Source organism: Canis aureus, chromosome 34, assembly GCF_053574225.1.
Source record: "Canis aureus isolate CA01 chromosome 34, VMU_Caureus_v.1.0, whole genome shotgun sequence".
Lineage (NCBI taxonomy): Eukaryota > Metazoa > Chordata > Mammalia > Carnivora > Canidae > Canis > Canis aureus.
This window is the reverse complement of record NC_135644.1, coordinates 15272186-15290609: the sequence shown is the minus strand read 5'-3', so window position 1 is coordinate 15290609 and position 18424 is coordinate 15272186. Positions and strand designations below refer to the sequence as shown.

Here is an 18424-nt window from a genome sequence, read left to right as displayed (position 1 = left end):
AAACTCTCTAGCATCAAAAGAACAATGTTCTTCATTATGGTACACCTATTACCCAGCACAGCTGGTGTTAAACAAAAGGTGAATAAATCAAGTGCGAGAGAGAGAAGGTCATTCTATGCTGAGTACTGAGAATCAATGTTTGAAACAGCAATATTTATATACAGCTTTGCCTCCATTTTCCATAAAACTGGACTAACTCTAGGAAATCTGATGTAGATGCTGACACTACTCCTGCTTTGGCAGTTTAAAATTTTTTCCAGTGAAAACAAACAGCACAGGTCCTGGCTCCTTCATACATAATCGAGCCCTATCTACTATCACCTGAACTCAACGATTTCTGTTTTAAAGTTTTCCTCAGAAATGCTAAAGCTACATAATCCATTCAACTGATTTATGAAATTACTGTATCTGAAGCAGAAGAGAAAAAGTTCCTGTCTTTTCCATAGGAACAGAAAGCAGGCAAGTGCTGAATATTAACATTAAAGTAAGGATTGGAGAATGGGGAAGAAACTAAGTACAAAAATTCCAAGATCTATATATACACACACATCAAAATTAAATTTTCCTCCCAAATTATCTATAAAACTAGCAGATTAGTTTATATTTTGGAAAGTCATATTTAAAATAATACATCATATGGTATGGATGAATGTAAACCCATCAAGAAGTCTACTAAAGCTGAAATTGTAATACTTTTGTTTTATGTTCCTTTCAAATATACTAAGTTCTGTGATTTCAAAGAGTAGTAAAGAGCAGAAATAGAACATAATTCCAAATCTATATCTTTGGAAGTAACAAAATCCCAAAGGAACACTACATTTTTTTAAAATGTAAGAATGACTAACTTCACAAGATTCTGAAATGCAAAACCATCTGTCCATTGTTCAGTAAATGAAGCACCATGTCTAACTGTTGTGAAGTGCCCAAGGCGTAATCGGTCTTGCATACTCTTCTCTCGGCTTGACAGTTTTTCTTGTGTACTCTGAAAAAAAAGGAGGAAGAATAATCAATTTTATTCATTTAAATTTAAAACTGTACAAGGTGGAAAGAGCCAACAGAATGAAAAGGAAAATTCACTGAACTTTTAACTTACCTTTTCAATAAGCAGCTTCTTGCTCATTGATATGCACTTATTTAATCGTTCTTTGTATTTTTCAAGTAACTTTTGTTGTTCATCTATTTGCCGTCTGAGATCACAGTTAGCCTATAACATAAGTAAAAAATAGAAAAGGTCTAGAATTTGTGTATATGAGACACTTAGGAGTATTCCTTACATTCTGAGGAAACTACATAAATAGGATCAATAAGTAATTAAGTAGGATACTAAAAAATTTTTTTAATCATCTACTAATCATGGGATAGTACTGTTGAAAGCTGCATAATTGTACAGTGGAATGTACATGGAATTTGTATCCATACTCCAAGGGATCAAATCCACTCCTTAAGATATGTAACCTTAGCTAAATTAAGTCAGTTATCTGAACATTAACTTATTTTTATTTTGTATTTCTAGAATAGGGGCAATACCATTTACCTCACTTAGTTAAAAGTAACCAAGTATATAAAGTGTCTAACACTTAAAAATGAATGTGAGTTCTCTTTCATCTTTTGTAACTGATACGTTTTATCTCCATTAAACTTGTAGATGGCACTATAAATGCCTACCCAAAAGCTAACTACTTCCACCATCTTTCTTGGCAACAAGATATCAATTTTGCTGACTTTGTAGGAAGCTGTATTGCTCAGGAAAGAGGCCTTTCTCTAAACTCAGGAGATGAGTTGGGTTACTCCAGTACAGTGACAAAAGAATAACCTGGATACAAACTGTTGAGACACACTCCCAGAGGAGTTTCTGTGTATAGTAGGTCTGGGGTAGGGTCCTAAAATTTCTTTCTTTTTAAAAGATTTTATTTACTTATTGACAGAGAGAGAAAGAGCACAAGCAGGGGGTGCAGCAGAAGGAGAGGGAGTTGCAGGCTCTCTACTGAGTAGGGAACCTGATAAGAGTGTCTTGATCCCAGGACCCAGGGATCATGACCTGAGCTGAAAGCAGATGCTTAACCAACTTAGCTACCCAAGCACCTCTGAAAATTTATTTCTAATGAATTCATCAGTAATGCTGATGCTTCTGGTCTGGGAATCATACTTTGAGAACCATAGGTTGATGCCAATCATGGTAAAAGCCAAAAGATCATGGCATAATATATTGAAAATGCTAGGAGAAAATAGCTGCCAGTCTAAAATTATGTAATTAAGTCAAAGTGTTTTACAAGGAAAAGGGTAAAATAAAGAGACTCTCAGAGGAACATAGATGGAATTTAGCACCAATAAAACCTCTTCATTAGATACAATTCAAACAAACTCGAAGAAACTAAACTGTCTGTATGCCTTTAAAACCAGAGGATATTTCTTCAATCGCAAATCAAGATTTAATATAAAGCCACAGCAATTATGATGACCCAAATCTATTTCCCCTTTCTTCATTAAGTAATGAAAACCAACATTTTTATTCTGGATTGATAAATATCTAACTAAACTATCCTAACAGTGACTCTAATAAATATTTTGTACCTTGATATGGCCTTTAAGATGGAAGTCATACACTAATGATACAGGAGCAAAAACACTAAAGGAGCAAAGATTCCATATGATGCTATGAAGGCATCACACCTGGGTTGCTCAGTTCTGTTCTTCTCAAAAATACTGTATTTCACTTAAAGTATTGTTTATGTTCTCTATTCCTAACAGACAATTGCTAAATGATTAACAACAACAACAACAACAACAACAACAACAAAGGTGCTATGGTACCAGTATAGGAATACACAAATAGAACATAGGACAAAGCAGAAAATATAGAAAAGATCTACTTGTATATAGAACCAAGATTATATGATAGAATTGGGAGAAAAGAGTGGACTAGGCAACTGATTATTTGTATAGAAAGAAATTAAAAAGGAACTCTATCTCACACCATACCCCAAAACACTTCCAATGAGATTAACAACTTACACTGAAAAATGAGGCTATAAAAGTTTTTAAAAATATAGAGGAACATCTTTATGACCTTAGGAATTAAGAAAATTAGTTCTTTCAGTATAACTCTGATAATAATTTGGTACAAAGTACAAACAAAAAAGATATTTAATCATATTAAAATTTTAAATGCATCTAATCATCAAAAAGCAGCATGGAGAAATAAAGAGGCAATCTGTCACTGGGAGAAAATCTGTATATAGGAACAACAAAAAACTGACATCAAAACAAAACAAAACAACAAAAGACAGTAACCCGTTAAGAAAAATCAGCAAAAACATGATCAGTTATTTCGCAGAAGAAACACAGTTAATAAATATTTTAAAAGATGCTAGAAAATAGAGAACAAAAAAAATAGAGAACATAATAAAAGATACTTTGTTATATTCATCAAATTGGCCAAAAAATTTATTATACCTGATTATAATGAGCCTTAGCAAAGATAATGAGCATCAAGATTATTTCTTGCCTACTGCTGGTAGGAGTGTAAATTAATCCAACTGCTTTGGGGAAATTTTGGCGTTATAAAGCAAAATTGAAGATGTGCATGTCATGTATTCTGGCCAGATCTCTCTCACAGCATGTAACATACATAAGACAAATTTTTCCACATTTGCCCTAGAAGACATGCCCAATAATGTTCTTAGCAGAACTGTTCATATTAGCAAAAAGTAGAGACAGAATGTTCACTAAGAGCAGAAAAAAATGTATTATGGTATATTCATATAATGCCTTACTATATAGCATGAAATGAACAAAGTACATGACATTCCACATATAATAGTTAGTGAAAACAAGTAGGGCAAAAGGGTAAAGTTCAAAAATAAACTGAAATATGTTAAGAATGTATAGATACATATGTGATAAAGCCATAATAATAAGGCATAATGAATACAAAACTTAGAACAGTAATTAATGGTAAAAGAATGTGAGAGAGTAACTGGGATAGGATCAGGAAAGGCAAGCTCGATGTTTCAAAGGTATCAGTAACTGGTAGGATCACAGATGAGATACTAGTTTTACTGAATTTCTATACCAATACTTCTCAAGGCTGGCTTAAATTATAATTATTTGGAGGAGCTTTGTTTTTTCTTGGAGGAGATTTTAAATCCTGGGGATCTCTGGGTGGCTCAGAGGTTTAGCACCTGCTTCAGCCCAGGGCGTGATCCTGGAGTCCCGGGATCGAGTCCCACATTGGGCTTCCTGCACGGAGCCTGATTCTCCCTCTGCCTGTGTCTCTGCCTCTCTCTCTGTCTCATGAATAAATAAAATCTTTAAAAAATAAAAAACAAAACTACCAACGCCCAAGCCCCACATCACATCAATTTAATCAGAATCCCCCAGAGTGGAGTTTATGAGCAGGTACCTTTATTTATTTTTTTAATATTTTTATTTATTTATTTATTTATGATAGTCATAGAGAGAGAGAGAGAGAGAGAGAGAGAGAGGGGGGCAGAGACAGAGGCAGAGGGAGAAGCAGGCTCCATGCACAGGGAGCCCGACGTGGGATTCGATCCCGGATCTCCAGGATCGCGCCCTGGGCCAAAGGCAGGCGCCAAACCGCTGCGCCACCCAGGGATCCCGAGCAGGTACCTTTATAAAGTGCTTTCTAACCTTCCCATTTGGTGATTCTTATAAGCAGCAAGGGGCGAGAACCACTGCTTCATACCTTACAGTGTAAGTACACTTTTTGATGTGTCTTTTTATAAAGTTTCCATTAAAAATCTCACAGGATTGCAGTAGTTACTTCATCTTGTATAATATAAAATGTCAGGTTTATAACAAAATCAATTACCTTTAAAACTAACATAAAATGGCCATCTGACTTATAATAGTTGATCAAATAAAAATAAATTTTATAAACTTCCCTCTATTTCTCCAACTTTTCTCAATTCACCTTTATCTGTTTACTTAAGACTTACTCATATATTTGAGAGAGAGCGAGAGAGAACATAGGTGGGAGGGGCGGAGGGAGAGGGAGAGAGAAGCTCAAGCAGTCTCTGCTCTGAGCCCAACGTGGGGCTCAATTTCATGACTTCAGCTGAGACCACAACCTGAGCTGAAACCAAGAGTCAGATACTCAACAGACTGTACCACCCAGGTGCCCCTCTCAATTCACATTTAAAGAGCTAATAATTTTCACTTTAAAATAGTGATTTTCATGTACATAAAACTACCAGGAAAAGCTTATTTTTTTTCCAGCTAAATAATTTTTTACAGTTCTAAGTATTCCTCAAATTTTGTAACTGCCAAATAATTTACTCAATTTTTTCCCCTCCATGTCTTCCTACTTACCCTGAGCAAGTCATCTATACGACCTTCCTTCTTTTCCAGGTCCTGGTTTTTATTACTTTCTAATGCTGCTAATTTCAGCATTGTGAGATCAGTCTAAATGAAAGAAAGCGATTTTATTATCTCCATTAAACATATTATTACATGCAAACATAAAACTAGATCTTAGTGCTTCTAAAAACAAAGAAAACACGTGAGTTTGTGTATGTAAAAGTTATCCCAGAAAGTCTTAATATAATTTTAAGTTTTAATATCTTCAGAGGTATAAATTCTACAATCTTACAAAGAAACATTTAAAAGACTGATTACTAATATTTTAGAGTATTATTATGTTCTTCATTAAAATTCAGTATAACCACAGCTTTGTGCTATCAACTCTAGCTGATTTTTGAACACGGCAAAAACTTTCATGAGTTGTTCATTGACTGAAAGCAAGGTACCTGTAATCCTAGCCTAAAGATTATCCGAAGAAAGAATATTGTTGACGCATGTACAATAGCTTGGACATGACCTAACAGAAAAGTCTAACGGCAGTAAATTGGGGTAATAACAGTGGCTAAGCAAAAAGATCTATTCTTCCAATTTCTCTGGTCTGAGATAGTAAAATCCAAAAACTGTCACATGTAGAAAGTTAAAAAGAAAAACTTAGTACTCAAAATTCATAAAACCAAATAACCATTAAAGATATCTGATTTTCAAGTGATATTTAAGTGTATAGCAAACATGAATATACATAAATATAGATACTCAAAATGAACTGCTTTAATGGTTACTTATGACAAATGTAATAGGTTTTAGGAAGACATTGTTTATATGGTATGTTCAAAAATAATCAAAACTGACATGTCATGCTTGTTCTGTTTATTTAATATGCATAGAACATCTACATATTTAATCTGCATGTAAAAAAGGACAAGCTGATAGTTAATTACATGTTTCAATTTCTTACCCCCCACAAACTGTTTTTTTGTTTAGTAATTAGCTTTCTTGATGTCTTTATAACTATGTCTAAAACAAAGAGAAGACATCTTAGTTATTTCTATTAAGTTTCTTAGAAGTCATACAAAGAAATTTTAATTACTATTTACCTGAGTAATTTTAAAGGATAACTGCTTTGGTTGTATAATAGGGTGGTCCCCAAAAGCTAATGCAGTAGGAGAAGGGCTATTCGGTCGAACCTTAAAAAAAGATTAAAATTTTTTCATTAGGAGGAAAAAATATAGGCTTTTGTCTCAGCAACAACTAATTAACATCTCTTAAGTTTTTATCAGGATAATAACTGAATTAAAACATAATTGATTGTTTAAAATTTTTAATCATTTATTCAACAAGCATTCATTTTTAGACTACCCTCCCTTACAGAGGCACAGAGAAAGAAAGCTTACATTCTAGAACCATAAAAAACATTTTCATGTTTTCAGTCTGTTAACTATAACAAGGCAAAATATATTATTTCAAAACAAAAATAGTATACAGACGATGATGTTTCAAAAAGTAAAACTGAAAAGATCTTAATATAGAACTTAGTACCAACACACCCATGTATAGTATAATATCAATTTACTGATGAGTTTCATGGCTTATCTAGATACTAGTTTCAAAACACATCATTGAAAATAGATTATATCATTGTATCAATGCCATCACTGTAACTCAAAATTACTGTGGAGTCTGACGCCTTATTTTGGATATGGCAATATCATGTACCCAAGGTACAAAATAATTAAGACACAACTAAGTATATGTCTACAGGCAAGGAACAGAAGGGGTCACTATAAGTAAAAAAACAAAGGTACCTGAAAAAATAAGAGAGACTGATTTAAAAAAAAAAAAAAAAACCTGGAGGACACCTGGGTGGCTCAGTGGTTGAGTGCCTTGGGCCCAGGGTGTGATCCTGGAGTCCTGGGATGGAGTCCCACATCAGGCTCCCTGCATGGAGCCTACTTCTCTGTCTGTGTCTCTGCCTCTCTGTGTCTCTCATGAATAAATAAAGAAAATTAAACAAAAACAAAACAAAAAGAAAGAAAAGAAATTGGAAATCATAATTGAATATGGACTAATATAAGGGTATTCATTTTAGTCCCATAAGCTCAACAGCATTCTTTTATAGGAACACTACTGCTTAAAAAAAAGGGTGGGGGGGATTCCTGGGTGGCGCAGCAGTTTGGCGCCTGCCTTTGGCCCAGGGCGCGATCCTGGAGACCCGGGATCGAATCCCACGTCGGGCTCCCGGTGCATGGAGCCTGCTTCTCCCTCTGTGTCTCTGCCTCTCTCTCTCTCTCTCTCTCTCTGTGTGACTATCATAAATAAATAAAAATTAAAAAAAAAAAAAAAAAAAAAAGAGGAACACTACTGCTTGGATATAATTAATTCAGAAAATCTTTTTTTTTTTAAGATTTTTATTTATTTACTCATAAGAGACATAGAGAGAAAGAGAGGCAGATACACAGGCAGAGGGAGAAACAGGCTCCATGCAGGAAGCCCAATATGGGACTCAATCCCAGGACCGGGATCACATCCTGAGTCAAAGGCAGATGCTCAACCGCTGAGCCACCCAGGCGTCCCGGATTCAGAAAATATTTAACTTAAGGATCTCACTTGAAGAAATAAAGCTCTAACAGCATCAGATCATTAAAAGAATTTAACTTACCTCACAGAATGGTTTTCTAAAAATATAAATACAAATAAATATATATACAGAAGTTCTCAATGAAAAGTTATTCACTATACATATACACATAGGTTCAGCAGACAGAAGTCTATACATGTAAGAACTTACAGATGAGGAAGGAGTGGAATGTGAATGTGAATTTTGAGGAGAACGGATAGCAGGAGGTATGCCTCTTACTGGACTTGAGCCATTCCCACCTTGGTACTGAGACAAAAAAAGGAAACATCACTCTTTAATAGGTCTAGTTAGATGTTATTTTTGACATGACATTAAGAATTAATTTAAATATCTCTTCTTTTAAATTCGGTAGTGATTTAAATGGGTCAAGAAAAAGCAAAACTAAGGTCAGTTACAGTGAAGTCCTAAAAGACTAGAATACTGATCACAGGAATGTGAAAAGACTATGTTTAGTAAAGACCCTTATTTCTTGACTATAATTTGTTATTGTGGTAGACTCAAGATAAATAAATGCCCCCCAAACAATGAACATATATTAATAAATAAATACATTTTTCCTTTAAATTTTAACACTGTAGTGCTCACTTCAGCAGCACATATACTAAATTTTAACACTGTTCCTTTATAAATGTTTGAACCAGTATAATCCCGAATACTCCCAAATTAATATATTTAGAAGTAGATATTAGTGAATAAACAATCTTAAAATAGAAATCATTCTCAAGATGTTAAGAATTCGAATGTCTGTAGTACTATATAAAAAATTACATAGTCAAGTACCTTCCCTTTAATAGCACAAAATCTTATAAAAATCAATCCTTCCATACACAAAATGCATAACGGTTGCATGACTTAGGTGCATAAGAGAAGCTACTGAATGTATTCCAGAGCTCAAATTTCTCATGTTTTTCTACCAAGAATGAGAGGAGAAAATAATTCACTGCTACTGGCTTCCTCTCAGGTTATTAGGAGAAGAAAAGGGATAGGTATCTTAGTGTATCTTTCTGTAATATAAGGACTTTGTCTAATTTTTTAAAAATCTGCAGTGCCTATTATAACTCATGACACATGAGGACCATTCAAGAGACTTAAGATTTGTTTATTTGAATTGATCCAACCTTTGGCAAAGATTGTTAATTGATATGCACACTGAGGGACTGACAACTAGAAAGCACTAGGTCAGCAACACAAGATCATGGTTAGCAACAGTTTTACCACAGATTCTGTAAACTTAATTAAGAAAAACAATGGATGGTAAAAAAATTTTTTTAATGCGGCCCTTCCCCTAATTGGCAAATTCTGCTCTCACACTCAAGTAAATATGTTTTTTCAACCCAACAGATATGTTTGTTGTTTTAACAATCATTTTAACATTCTATAATGTAAAACTGGTAGCCAAAAGTATTTCTGTGTAGAAGTAAGGAAATATTCTAGATGGGTTAAGAATCTACATTTACCATTATTGATTATTTTCAGGGGCTTTTAGATTCACACTTCTATCATTATTTAATCTCTATCTACAGGGCTCAAATGTTGCAATGGCGCTATCATAAAGGCTGCACTGACAGTAGAAACAATTCTAAACTAGAGGCTATTAGACTTTAACTTCTCTTCTTGCTCTTCCTTTTTTTTTAAAAAAAGATTTATTTATTTGAGAGAGAGAGAGAGAGAGAGAGAGAGAGAACATGCACATGCACACTTGTACACAGGGGAGAGGGACAGAAGGAGAAGGAGAGAATCTTAAGCAGACTCCATGCTGAGTGGGGAGCCCTACTTGGCAGCTGGATCCCACAACCCTAAGAGATCATGACCTGAACCAAAACCAAGAGTCAGTCAGACACTCAACCAACTGTACCACCCAGGCACCCCTTTTTGCTTTACCATATAGAATTTGACTTTAAATAGTCAACTTTACATCTCTGGTCCTCAGTTTTCTCCTCTGTAATACAGAAACACTGTATTCTGTATACCTACTGTACCTATCCTCTGGGTTGTTATAAGCAAATATATAAGGAAAATTATATTATATTCCATACCAATGTAAAAGTAAATTTTAAGTTTCTAGGAAGATAGGACATTACAAAGTACTGAAGCTCTGCTCTCTAAATCAAGTAGATAATCAAAAGTTGACCTTGTGCTTCAAAGAAATTATTTCAGCCCACAGCAAAATTATATTAAGAACTGGAGATATTTGTTAATATACTTACTTCAAAATAGTCACTAATTTTATGGCCACGTCCGCCAATACTTTTTCCTAAAATATAAAAGTAAAAATTTTTTACAGATTTAAAGTTAGTCATAACTACTTATCGCATTACATCAGAAAAACTGTGTCAAATTTAATTTTCCGAATACACATAAAAATCATCTGTTTAAAAAAAAGATCATATTTTAGTTGGGTAAGATGGACACTGAAAGAATTATACTAAAAGCCCTCAGAGGGTAAGATGTCAATTTCAGAAATCCAAAAATCAAATGACACTTCAATAGAAACACGTCAATTTTTAAAGTCCCGATTACTAGAGAACCAAATAAATGAATCACATTAAAGGATCTTGTTTTTAAAATTACATTATTCATATTGCTTAATGGCTACTACTTCCATAAAAGCAAATCAATGAATAAAAAAAAAGACAAGTGGCAACTGTGTAACTGACAAACCAATTCATACCCGCAAATAAAGCTTTAACACAAAACCATACAAACTGACAATAACATGCTGTAACATGAATGTTATTTTGTTAAATGTTTTAATTTTCTAAAAAAGTATTCCCAGATTAACAGGATGTTTTTTTAATAAACTAGATTTTAAATATTGCTCTTATACCTTATTGAGAAGTGGTCTAAATCATTATATATCACAGCTCTTTATTTCTTTATTTTTAAAAGATTTTATTTACTTATTCATGAGAGACACAGAGAGAGAGGCAGAGACATAGGCAGAGGGAGAAGCAGGCTCCCCATGAGGAGCCTGATGTGGGACTCAATCCTGGGACCTTGGGATCACGCCCTAAGCAGAAGGCAGATACTCAACCACTGAGCCACCAAGATGTCCCTCACAGTTCTTTAATAAAAAGTTTTGCTCTAACACAGACTCCTTATCAGTTATATAAATATTGAATTAAGAAGGTGCTAAGAGGGCAGCCCCGGTGGCGCAGCGGTTTAGCGCCGCCTGCAGCCCAGGGCGTGATCTGGAGACCCTGGATCGAGTCCCACGTTGGGCTCCCTGCATGGAGCCTGCTTCTCCCTCTGCCTGTGTCTCTGCCTCTCTCTCTCTCTCTGCATCTCTATGAATAAATAAGTAAAATCTTAAAAAAAAAAAAAGAAGGTGCTAGGAAATACAGCATCAGAGACACTTTTCTGAATGAGAGGCAACCACTCTTCAATGGAATGATAAAAAATACATGATTTCTTCAATACGAAGAAAAACGATGATACCATCAAGTCAAAAGCTTTGGATGATATAAACACAGACACTTATCAATTCAATACTGACTTATATTCATTTATTAATTTATTTTAGTCAACAAATATCTGAGTGTCTACTATGTGCCAGGCATTATTGAGATACACCAAGATTATATTTAGGAGTTCAAGAACTTTAAATTCTTTTATAGAAAAATTAAATACTCAAGACTATGAATGGTACCTAGAAAGTACAAACAATAGTTTTGTATAGACTTACTTAGAGGTCAGAAAAAGACTGTAAACATTTTACAAGCATACTTTGTTTTGCTGAACTTCACTGATACCATGCTTTTTCTTTTTTTAAACACAATTTGAAGGTGTGTAGCAACCTTGCATTGAGCAAGTCTATAGGCAGCACTTTTCCAATAGATAACATTTGTTCACTTCATGTCTGTGTCACATTTCAGTAATTCTCAAAATATTTCAATTTTTTTCAACATATTTGTTATGGCAATTTTTTATCTGTGCTTATAAATCACTGAAAACTCATGGCAGCATTTTTAAGTAATTTTAAAAATTAAAGTATGTATGATTTTTTTTAGACAATGCTATTGCATACAATAGACTAAACATACTTTTATATGCATTTGAAAACAAAAAAATTCATTTGACTCTATTTGCTTTATTGTGTTGGTCTGGAACCAAACCTATAGTCTCTCTAAGGTATGTCTGTATTCCCAAGGAATTTTCCTTCCACTTATAACAACTTACCTGCAGATTCTGAAGGTGCTATCCTTTAATTTTTGGTTGCCTATTCAGAAGGTATGTCCCTCTTTGTCCCTAACTGAACCCAAACGTGGCTCTGTTAACAACTCCCTTCCTGCCCCCCGCTACACAGCATATGTACTATCAAGGGAAGCTGACTATCTGGCCTCTATCCTAGTTCTCCTCCCCTTCTGATCAGAAATTCAATTTTGGGGATCCCTGGGTGGCTCAGCGGTTTAGCACCCACCTTCAGCCCAGGGCGTGATCCTGGAGACCCAGGATCGAGTCCCACATCGGGCCCCCAGCATGGAGCCTGCTTCTCTCTCTGCCTGTGTCTCTGCCTCTCTCTCTCTCTCTTTCTGTCTCTCATGAATAAGTAAATAAAATCTTTAAAAAATAAAATAAAATAAAAAAAGAAATTCAATTTTGTTCAGGTATCATCCCTTCTCCATAAAGCCTCCATTTCTAACAGGGACTTTATCCACCTTCCATTTTAGAGATGGACCTGGTTTTTGTAAGGGCCATAGTATGTCTGCTGGACATAACTGGATATGGAATGGACTAATGATTACAGGAGAGGTTTGCTCTGGACTTGAAGAAAGAGGGGGGAAAACACAGAAAGCCAACCTCTCTCTAAAGCAAATACGTGTGAAAACTTAAACAAGTAAATCCAATCAAAAATGGCAACCATTCTAAAATCATAAGAAAATCAGACAATTCTTAGGGTTAACAGACCATAAAGAAATAAACATGGATTCTAAAACATAGCTTGAAGTCCTACCTTAATTTGGGATCTGCTATTAAGTGAGTTTTTAAATCTAACATTGAAACTATGATAATATAACTTTACTCTAAATAAAGCTCCAAGTCCATTAACCACAACCTGGTGGAACTACACTAAGACCAATAATGAGGGGATCCCTGGGTGGTGCAGCGGTTTAGCACCTGCCTTTGGCTCAGGGCGCGATCCTGGAGACCCGGGATCGAATCCACGTCAGGTTCCCGGTGCATGGAGCCTGCTTCTCCCTCTGCCTATGTCTCTGCCTCTCTCTCTCTCTAACTATCATAAATAAATAAAAATTAAAAAAAAAAAAAGACCAATAATGAGCTTAGAGAAAACAAAGATACAAAGTACCACACATTTATAGAAAGATGGGAGAATAATGTAACTTCTTCTTTCTACACAAATAGTTGCTACAAATACATTCCTTGATGCCAGTGCCCATGTAAGTACAAGTGAGGCTTAGGTTCACGGCCCCAGTCCTTATAGCTAATGAGTGGCTCCAAAACATGTAATCATTGTATAAAGTCATTATACAGGACGTAAGAATGAATTCATGGTCTTTTTTTTTTTTTTTTTAAGATTTTATTTATTTATTTATGAGAGACACAGAGAGAGAGAGAGGCAGAGACACAGGTAGAGGGAGAAGCAGGCTCCACCCAGGGAGCCCCACATGGGACTCGATCCTGGGTCTCCAGGATCACGCTCCGGGCCGAAGGCAGGGCCAAAGGCGGCGCTAAACCGCTGCGCCACCCGGGCTGCCCGAATTCATGGTCTTTAATTTTGAGTGGGCAAATTAAATGGCAATACTATTTTGTTGTCCATTGTAAGAGTTTTGTAAATGATTTGAAAATGATCTTCTTATCCTGTATCACAAAGGGTAGGTATGCAAGAAAGAATGAATGAAGCACATGTATAGAAAGAAAAAGATGGTGCTTTAATAAAAGTCTCTCAATCATTTTTATAGTCTTTTTCTTTTTCAAATAAATAAGAAAAAGAAATAAGAAAACTTTGGGTACTTGCACTTTAAGGCGACACCTAAAGTTCTTATTCAAAGACAAGAAGCTATTTCAATACTATAATTCAGATAAAGAAAGAAAAATGAAAGATGTAAGGTAATTGCCAGGTTTGGACATGACACTTGCCTTTCTATTCTCAAATTAAAAAAATAAGGGAAATGTCAGAAAGCCTAAAAACAGTAAGCACACACTACCTATGGTACACAACAGATTTCAATTTCATATTATTTCTTATAGGAAGTACATTTCTAAAATATTAATGCATTAATTTATAACAGCAATAAAAATTATAAAAATATAGTATTACTTTTATAGTTGAGCTATTCACTGATTTAAAATCAGAATAATTAATTATAAATGCTTATTTGGCTTTGAAAGATTCTACTTCACTTACCCTGACTACTTTCATTCTGGTTTTCTGCTTTTCTCTTTCTTCCTCTGGATGAGTCCGATTGTTTCTTCTCTGGTGTCTACAGAAAGCAAGTTAACAGAACTTAAAATTACAGTTTTTACATACACAATTATTATAGTCAGCATAAAAGTTTTTATTTTCGAAGTAACTATTTTGTTCAACAGTGCTCATGAGATGTAAAGTTACTGCATACAATTTTTTAAAAGATAAAATTTCCTATTATATAAATTTAAAATATTCAAAGTATAGAAGTCCTTGTACACATTACTTAAAATTCACATTTACAGAACTTGGGTTGAAATGGATGAAAAATTTGAGAGTAAGCTGTCTTTTAAAGACATCCCTCAGATTCTTAACTGGATTGGGCAAAAGGCAAGAGAGACAAGTAAAGAAAAAAACCCTACATTTTTCCTATTAGTATTCTTTATTCACACATATTTAATCTATAAAAGTAAACGGATGAAAAAAAAAAAGAACTCAAACCCCAGTATATATACAACCCCTACAATTATTACCTAACAGTTATAGCAAATTCATAGATTATGCTCTAAATCAGGGGGAAGCAAACTGTAGCCCAATGGCCAAACCTGGCTAGCCACCCATTTTTGTTTTTGCCCATTATCCAGGCATGACGTTTACATTTTTAAATAACTGAAAAACTTAATAATTAAAATACCGTGATACAAAAATTTTAAGAAATTCAAATTTCAGTGTGCATAAATAAAGTTTTCTTGGAACACAGCGACACTCATTCATTTATGTACTATACTATGGTTGCTTTCACAGTACAAAAGCAGAGTTAGTTTACAGAGAAACTATATGGTCCACCAAACCTAAAACATTTGGCCCTTTACAGAAAAAGTCTGCAGATCCCCCTATCCTAGATAATTCTTTGTTCTCAAATTGTTTTCATTAGGCTGAAATAACAAGTAATTTCTGTGGAGTCTGACAAACTGTTGTGCTTAGATAAAAATTAAAAATAAGAGCAAAAGCACAATGCAATGGCACAAAGCCCGCAAATTCTAGAAGCTTGGCAAGTATGTCTGGTACCAGAACAAAGAATGTTTGAATGAAACATCAAGGCAACTTAAAATAAATCTCTAAAGGCAATGCAGTCCCCAAACAAGGAAGGGAAATAATCCACATTTTGTTGTCTCTGAGTAGTCTATGATTAAACAGCATGAACGACAACACATTACCTAACTTGTGTTGAGCATCTATGACTCCTCTTCAGTATTATCACAGGGACTTTAAGTTCTCTCACATTTTGTCAACATAACAGATTCAGAGAGGATCAAGTGAATGTTCTAGTGTCTGAATTCTTCAACAACAGTTCTACCTTCTCCACAATTCACTTCCCATTTCCTTATGCCTAGCATAGTTATCACTTGATAAATAACTTATTCAACGTTACCAGGATTTAAATCAAATTCAGATCTGTATCTCTAAGGCCTAACTGCTCTTTTTTCTTCTATATGACAAGCTATGTGCCCTATGTCAAGAACTGAATGACTCACTATACAAAAATATTTCAAAATTGTATCAAGTGTGTAAATAAAATTCATCATGTCCAATAAACTGCCTATATGTTTTCACAACACAAACCAGAGATCTTGGGCAGCCTGGGTGGCTCAGCGGTTTAGCGCCACCTTCAGCCCAGGGCGTGATCCTGGAGACCAGGGATCGAGTTCCACGTCGGGCTCCCTGCATGGAGCCTGCTTCTTCCTATGTCTGTGTCTCTGCCTCTCTCTCTCTCTCTCTCATAAATAAATAAATAAACAAACAAACAAATAAAATCTTTAAAAAAACAAACAAACAAAAAACCAAAAACCAGAGATCTTAAAGAAATCTGCCCCAACTGGCAATCTACTCAGGAGGTGATGTACCAGCAATTTAGGGTAAATAGTTTATTGGTTTAGTTATCAGACTCAGATAAACAATAACCAATCTTCAAGTTTTTTAAAAATAAAAATAACACCAAATTAAAAATTCTTTTTTTTTTTAATTTTTATTTATTTATGATAGTCACACACAGATAGAGAGAGAGAGGCAGAGACACAGGCAGAGGGAGAAGCAGGCTCCATGCACCGGGAGCCCGACGTGGGATTCGATCCCGGGTCTCCAGGATCGCGCCCTGGGCCAAAGGCAGGCGCCAAACCGCTGCGCCACCCAGGGATCCCTTTTTTTTTTTTTTTTTTTTTAATTTTTACAAATTAAAAATTCTAAGTTAACATTTTTATAAAGAACCTTAAAATCTATCTTAAAACAAAAGAGGATTTCTAAATAATATTCATATTCTCCCCCAAATTAATTTATGTCCCCAAATTAATTTATGTAAAAAAAATCTGAGATCAAGAAAATGTGGTTTTTCAAAAACAGTTTACTGTTGTACTAATTTTTAAGCACGGCAGGCTCGCTCCCATTTGAATTCTATCTTGAATCTTGACTAGCTACTTTTGAAGAAACAACAACAAAAATAATCACAAAGAATAAAACAATTCTGAAACTTATACTGGAAACATTTTCTATCTATATGGTTCCATATCATTTTCTAAAATATTCCATGGAACCCTGGATCAGTTAGGTTGAGAGGCTACATTTTAAATGTAGAGACAGCAGGATGGTTCAATTGGGGTGAACACAGATTTATTTACCACAAAGCTCCTAAATGCTAACATTCACTGGCTATCTCAGAAAAAAAGAATGGGATGGAAAGTTACAGTATTAAAAAAAGGGGGGGGGGGGGTTACAGTATATGCAGAAATTCTCAAAACTTATTTTGAATAACATTCATTAAACACTTCACTGGATATGTATTTGAAGATATTTAAGGTCTTTTAAAAATTTTTTTAAAGACCTATAGATTACTTAGTAAAAACTTTGAGGAAAATTTCCCTACCTAAATTTTAAATTTAATGGAATGGGAAAGTGGGACAGTCCTTTGAGGGAAATGTCATTTTGTTAAAAACAATGATTCCTAACTCTGAGAAATGAACAAGGGGTAGTGGAAGGGAAGGTGGGCAGGGGGTTGGGGTGACTGGGTGACAGGCACGGAGAGGGGCACTTGACAGGATGAGCACTGGGTGATATGCTATATGTTGGCAAACTGAACTCCAATAAAAAAAAAAAAGAACTTGGATGCAACAACAATTAAAAAGGAATGCTTTCTGTTCTTGGTTGAAAAAAAAAACAATGAATGAAGAAACACCCAAATGCATAATTATTACAGTTTTAAAAACCCAAAAAGGCAACAGATTTACCTTATTTCAATCAGAGAAGAATTTGAGGAAGGAGGGAGAAAAAATGATGACAGTGCTAAAATCAATTTTAAGAACATAATGTATGACTAATATGGGTAAAGAAGTTGGAAACAGGTAATAAAAAACTGAAAAGCTGAACAAAATAAAAAACGAAAAAGGGAAACATATAACAAAATTCACCTATAAATGCTTCCATTATGAACACACCACCATATTTTCTCCTGTCCTATAAACCCTAATCTTTTCTCACCAATGTCCTAGTATGATCACCTCATTCCTCACTCTCATATTATTTTGGACTTGTTCTGTCAGCCCAAAAGAACCAGAATTTCTTTAAGAAGCAAGCACATGGGTCTCTGAAGAAGCACAGACTAAGAATCAAACTCTGGGTCCATTATTTACCATAATTCTCAGTATGTTATTTAACTCAAGACTCAAATTTTCTCATCAATTTTTTTTAGTAATCTCGAATTCATGACCCTGAGGTCAAAAGTCGCATGCTCTACCGACTGAGCCAGCCACGCACCCTATTCTCATCTATTTTAAATGCGTAATACAGGATACAGGATTGTGAGAATTAAACAAGAAACACAGTACACATCTGGAACAGATGTATACCCTCTATATGTCAGTAAGCACCCAATAAATTTTCTTATCTGAATGGCTATCCTATTATTCCAAATTTCTGTGTATTTCAAAACTTCAATTTTTTTTCCTATTTCAAAACCTCAATCATGTATCACCCGTTAAATGATTAGCAGTTTCTGCCCTAAAGCTTCCAAATAACTTGCAGGGCATGTAAAATAAGCAATGTTTCTTCTT

General features: G+C 34.8%; 1 protein-coding gene across 4 annotated transcripts in view; it reads right to left on the bottom strand.

Annotated features, from left to right (window-relative positions):
- Nucleotides 1–18424, bottom strand: part of TLK1 (tousled like kinase 1) — a 147604-nt gene that overhangs the window by 53356 nt on the left and 75824 nt on the right. For 3 of the 4 annotated variants that reach the window (XM_077883195.1, XM_077883196.1, XM_077883199.1), the window contains 7 exons: nt 14325–14400; nt 10165–10211; nt 8108–8203; nt 6417–6506; nt 5332–5424; nt 1094–1204; nt 846–982 (listed from right to left, as the gene is read on the bottom strand). In XM_077883195.1, the coding sequence (XP_077739321.1) occupies nt 846–982; nt 1094–1204; nt 5332–5424; nt 6417–6506; nt 8108–8203; nt 10165–10211; nt 14325–14400 (650 nt within the window). The remainder of the gene's footprint in view (nt 1–845; nt 983–1093; nt 1205–5331; nt 5425–6416; nt 6507–8107; nt 8204–10164; nt 10212–14324; nt 14401–18424) is intronic. The other variant, XM_077883197.1, reaches the window with a different exon arrangement.